Source organism: Pundamilia nyererei, unplaced genomic scaffold (genome assembly GCF_000239375.1).
Source record: "Pundamilia nyererei isolate P.nyererei 1_Seehausen unplaced genomic scaffold, PunNye1.0 scaffold00022, whole genome shotgun sequence".
Taxonomy (NCBI): Eukaryota; Metazoa; Chordata; class Actinopteri; order Cichliformes; family Cichlidae; genus Pundamilia; species Pundamilia nyererei.
The window spans coordinates 1,365,259-1,369,653 of NW_005187423.1; the positions used below are offsets into that span (position 1 = coordinate 1,365,259).

Sequence of the window (4,395 nt, forward strand, 5' to 3'; positions counted from 1 at the left end):
GATTAGTTTTTATTTTCGGTATAGCTTGGTAGTCACTATTAAATTGATAAGACTTAAAACTTATTTTTTTTGTTTGCATTTGTAATAGTTTGGTTTCAAATTATATAAGAGGTGACGACATGCCAAAACTCACCCCATCCAAAGATTGCTATCAGTGTAACAAAGCAAACATTTCAAAGGTTTATGCATGAAGATATTTGAAAGACCATTTATTTAACACACATATAACATTGCTTTTATTTATAACAAATAAAATAATGTCCACACCTTTCATATCTAAAGTAAGATTTTCAGGGGCAAAGCCTGAATAAATTTGAGGGTCATGTCAGGAAGTGCATTCAGCATCTTTGCCAGATCAAATATCCGTTGGCTGTCCCAACCCCTCAGGGAAAGGGGTTTTTTTAGCTATCAAAATGCATTATACGGTGTTTAATTTCCTGTTGTCACTGTAAAAATTCAGCATAAGAAGCAACACGATAAGCAAAAACAAGGCCCGTGTACTAGGAATACAAAATACATTCTTTTATTAATTCATCTTTGTAAATACATGAAACAGATCAATGCAGTGAATTCACAGAAACATCATTTCGTTGGATGCAAATCTTGAAACCATTTACACACAATTTACACAACACATTTTGGATTTTGATGCTCCCTATTTTAGGAACCATCCTTTTGATGCATTCAGTTTGTGATATCAGTCCATGCTATCTAAGCCTTTACCCCTTATCTACACCCACAACTTTAATCGATTTCAGTCTATCCAACTGTGCTTGTTTCTTCTGACATTACTCTTCTCACCTAGATCATTTTGCTATAACTTTTAGGATTCCTTTGTTATTATATGTACATGATATACATTGGTTCTTAAATACATTTGCTTTGCTTCCAGTCTATTTACAATATTAGAGCTTATTGGTATTTTAATGGTTACAAAATATATGTACTTGATGCTCTAAAAAATGTCTTAAAGCGAAAGGAGGCAAATGTTATATTGATTTGTAGGTAATGAGTGGTTATTTAAAGCACTGACACCAGGGGAGAAAAAGCATTGCTTCACATCCATTACACCATAAAACTCAATATTTCATCAAAAGAAAGTATCCAGTCATATTTTAAAAGCAGAAAACTAAAGAGGGCTGTGTGCCATCAACAAGCCATTCGTTTTAACTGCAGTTCTCTTTAAAAACATCAGATTTGTGGAGCATTTTTGTAAATCTAATCAATCCTCTCACATCTCCATTTCTACTGGCTTTCTAAAGGGAAAAATTGTGATTCCAACATATCCCTGAATCCCGTTTGTATGATTTGAAAAGCAGAACCATTCCGGTATTGAAACCACCAAGTCTGCAGCAAAGGACTACCTCAGTGCAAACAGTTTTAACCCGCACAGTTGTATCACAATAGATTACAGCTGTATCCTACATCAAACAAGATTCCCACAATGAATACAATACTTTATCTCTCTTCTTGTGGCTAAAAATAGGGTGAAAAGCGAATGCCCCAGACGAAACTCATCATTCCAAAGCAAATGTTCTTTCTGTCTTTGGTGTAAGAGGCACACACACACATCAGGGAATGTATATTTGTTCTTTGGACATTGTTGCTGGTTGTAAATGCTTTGCGTAGCAAAAGCTGGGTTCGATCTTAAAATAAGTACTAAAGTTGGCAAACAGACAGTATAACATGCCAAAATTCTGATCCTATGAGTGTCACATGCGACATTATTTAAAGCTAACTGACTTCAGAGTTTGGTAGAGCATGTACTATTCAGTAAAAATATGGCTTTTGTGTTAATAGTCCTTCGGCTTCGAATATCATAAACTGGAGGTTTAAGGAAAGACTGCTATGACTGTTGCTGCTATCTACAAAAAGTCCACACCTATCACAGCATCAGCTGACAAACTCTGCGGTTCCCTGATATTCACAAGAATGTGTAAAATGTTGGTTTTTCTTTGGGGGGGGATAGCATCCTATAAGCTCACTAATCTCTCAAAACCGTGAGTGTGTTTGTGTGTGTGCGTGTGTGTGCGTGTGTGTGAGGGTGCGTGGTTGTTATGTGGGGTGCAGGGATGGACCACTCACAGAGAACACATTAAAGCATTCCCATTTGCCCTCCGTTTGCAGAATAGCGAGCCTGAAGCCGCATCTGTTCTGTCTCTTGTCAGTCTCTGTCTTTTCCTTCTTTTCAGTACCGCCACAACCCATCCTTAAAAAAAAAAAAATCCCCTCACACATGGAGACCGAGGCCTTTAAGCCGACAACAGCTGCCTCCTGCTTCAGATCTTCTGGCACATGTGGAGTCTGGACTTGGACGAAGAGGTGGCGTCTTTCCACACCTTGCAGGAGAGGCCCTTGGCACAGTCACAGCGCTGGAAGAGTTCCAAGCCGTGAGTGCCTTTCTTCCTCTGCTTGGTGCACACTTCTCCCTGCCTCAGCACCGGTTTGCAGATTTTTGTCCAGAAATGGCGGGCGCAGCAGTAGCCGTCCGAGCAATCGGAAGAACGCAAGCACGGGTCACCCTCGTGACCTAGAGGAAGAAAGCAATAAAAATATATGAGCAGTGATAAACCGACAAACAATAAAATGCAAAGTTTGCATTAAACTGGCATATTTGCACTTGGAAAAACATAAACCAAAAAAAAAGCATGTTCACATATTAATGTTTAATACTGTTTTTAAATTGCAGGTCAACAGCAAAAAGCAGCCATGTTTTGCTAATTAAACAAAAGATATCAACAGCTGACTGATTCTATATAATAATAATTTCCATATGTCTAAATATGCTTTTTTTTAAACGCTCTTTCATAGGCTGTCCTAATTTTTTCACATGACTCTGTATATATCTAACACACTTGCCTGACTGAATCTTTATAAATCAACAATCACTAGAATTGAAACACTTTTACTTGCAGGCCTGTGACACAGCTTACCAAAAGCCGCATTATCATCCAATCCAGTCATCCTGTTTCCCTGACAAACCCCACTTTGCTGACTAGTTATTCCATTATTCCATCAGTGTGATGGACTGCTAAGTCAGACTGTTTTCCACTGGTTTAACATCACTGAGTTTCAGGGTTGAGTTTATTCAAGTGGCAACCTGCACCAGCCTATTATAATGTAATAATGTGTAAGGAGAGCGGGTGAGTCAAGTACAAGTAAAACCAAATGGCCTCATTTATGGCAGATTTAAGTAGTGCTCTTATTTCCACGATCATTTTAGCATTGGAGCCTTGAGGGCGTATTTATAGTGTAGTAATTTAAGTGTCTTATTAAACAGATTACTATATTGATAGTCCATTACTTGGCTTAAATCAGGTGACATGACTGCTTAGAACAGGTCTCTGTGAGTTATTTGCCTTAATTATGCCAAAGTTGCATTTTGTGGATAAAACTGGTGTATCATGGAAGGTGTCCTATCAATGAGACTGTTTGTATGGATAAGTAAGTGCAGAAACAGCAAAGGCATTGTGTTTTTTCTTTCCTTCTGGGATCTCCACGCTTAGATTGAGACACAGACACATGGGCAGAGGGGAAATGAGGGGCATATTTTGGTGCACTGCAATACCCATGAGTACTTTAGGGGTTTCTTAAAGTTGACAAGAAAACAATTCAGCCAGACCAGGATAGGAAAGGGACAGAGCAAATCTAACATTAGAGGGAAAGTAATGATGATAAAGGACAATGTCTTGATATCACTCGGTTCATACTGGACATGCTTTGCTGTCAGATCTCACCTTTTAGAGAATGCTTGGCCTGTCCCTTTCCATTCTTCCCACCCTTCCAGCCGTGGTCTTTGGAGGAGAGCTTGATATGTTCATCTAATGGTGAGATGTGAGGCGAGATCACGCTCTCAGAGATGGGGACACAAATGACTGTAAAAACAGGAGAAACATATATAGTTAACGAAAACGCCAATGCTGCTTAGTTTTTCAGGAAAACATGGCACAGACTGTTAAAGCTGAGCACATTAGCCTCTGTGAAAGGTCTCTTAAATGGATGCTTTCAGTGCATAATGCAAAGAACTCCTATATGTGTTAGTGAGCTATGTTGATTTTAAACAAAGAGCAGTTTCAGCGCAGCCTCTGCACACATACACGCTATTCACACTAAAACATGTGACCACTGATTCTTAACCTCTGGGCCTCAATTGAATACAGTTCAGCTATAGTTCAGGGTTCTGTCTGAAAGCATGTGTTCAACATTATTTAAATAGATTGGCTCTATAACTAAGACCCGCTTTTTCAAGAACATTTGAATAAAACCAGAAATCGAATTTTCACGATAGTGCCCTGCAGTCATAACGTAATTGAAACTGAAATGCGCTACAATCATGCACGTGTGTGTGTGTGTGTGTGTGTGTGTGTGTGTGTGTGTGTGTGTGTGTGTGTGTGT

General features: G+C 38.9%; 1 protein-coding gene across 1 annotated transcript in view; it reads right to left on the reverse strand.

Moving 5' to 3' along the window:
• Nucleotides 1-694: 694 nt before the first annotated feature.
• Nucleotides 695-4,395, reverse strand: part of dkk2 (dickkopf WNT signaling pathway inhibitor 2) — a 12,138-nt gene continuing 8,437 nt past the window's right edge. The window contains exons 3-4 of the mRNA XM_005726859.1: nucleotides 3,738-3,893; nucleotides 695-2,530 (exon numbers count right to left, since the gene is read on the reverse strand). Coding sequence (XP_005726916.1) covers nucleotides 2,280-2,530; nucleotides 3,738-3,893 — 407 coding nt within the window. The 3' untranslated portion in view covers nucleotides 695-2,279. The remainder of the gene's footprint in view (nucleotides 2,531-3,737; nucleotides 3,894-4,395) is intronic.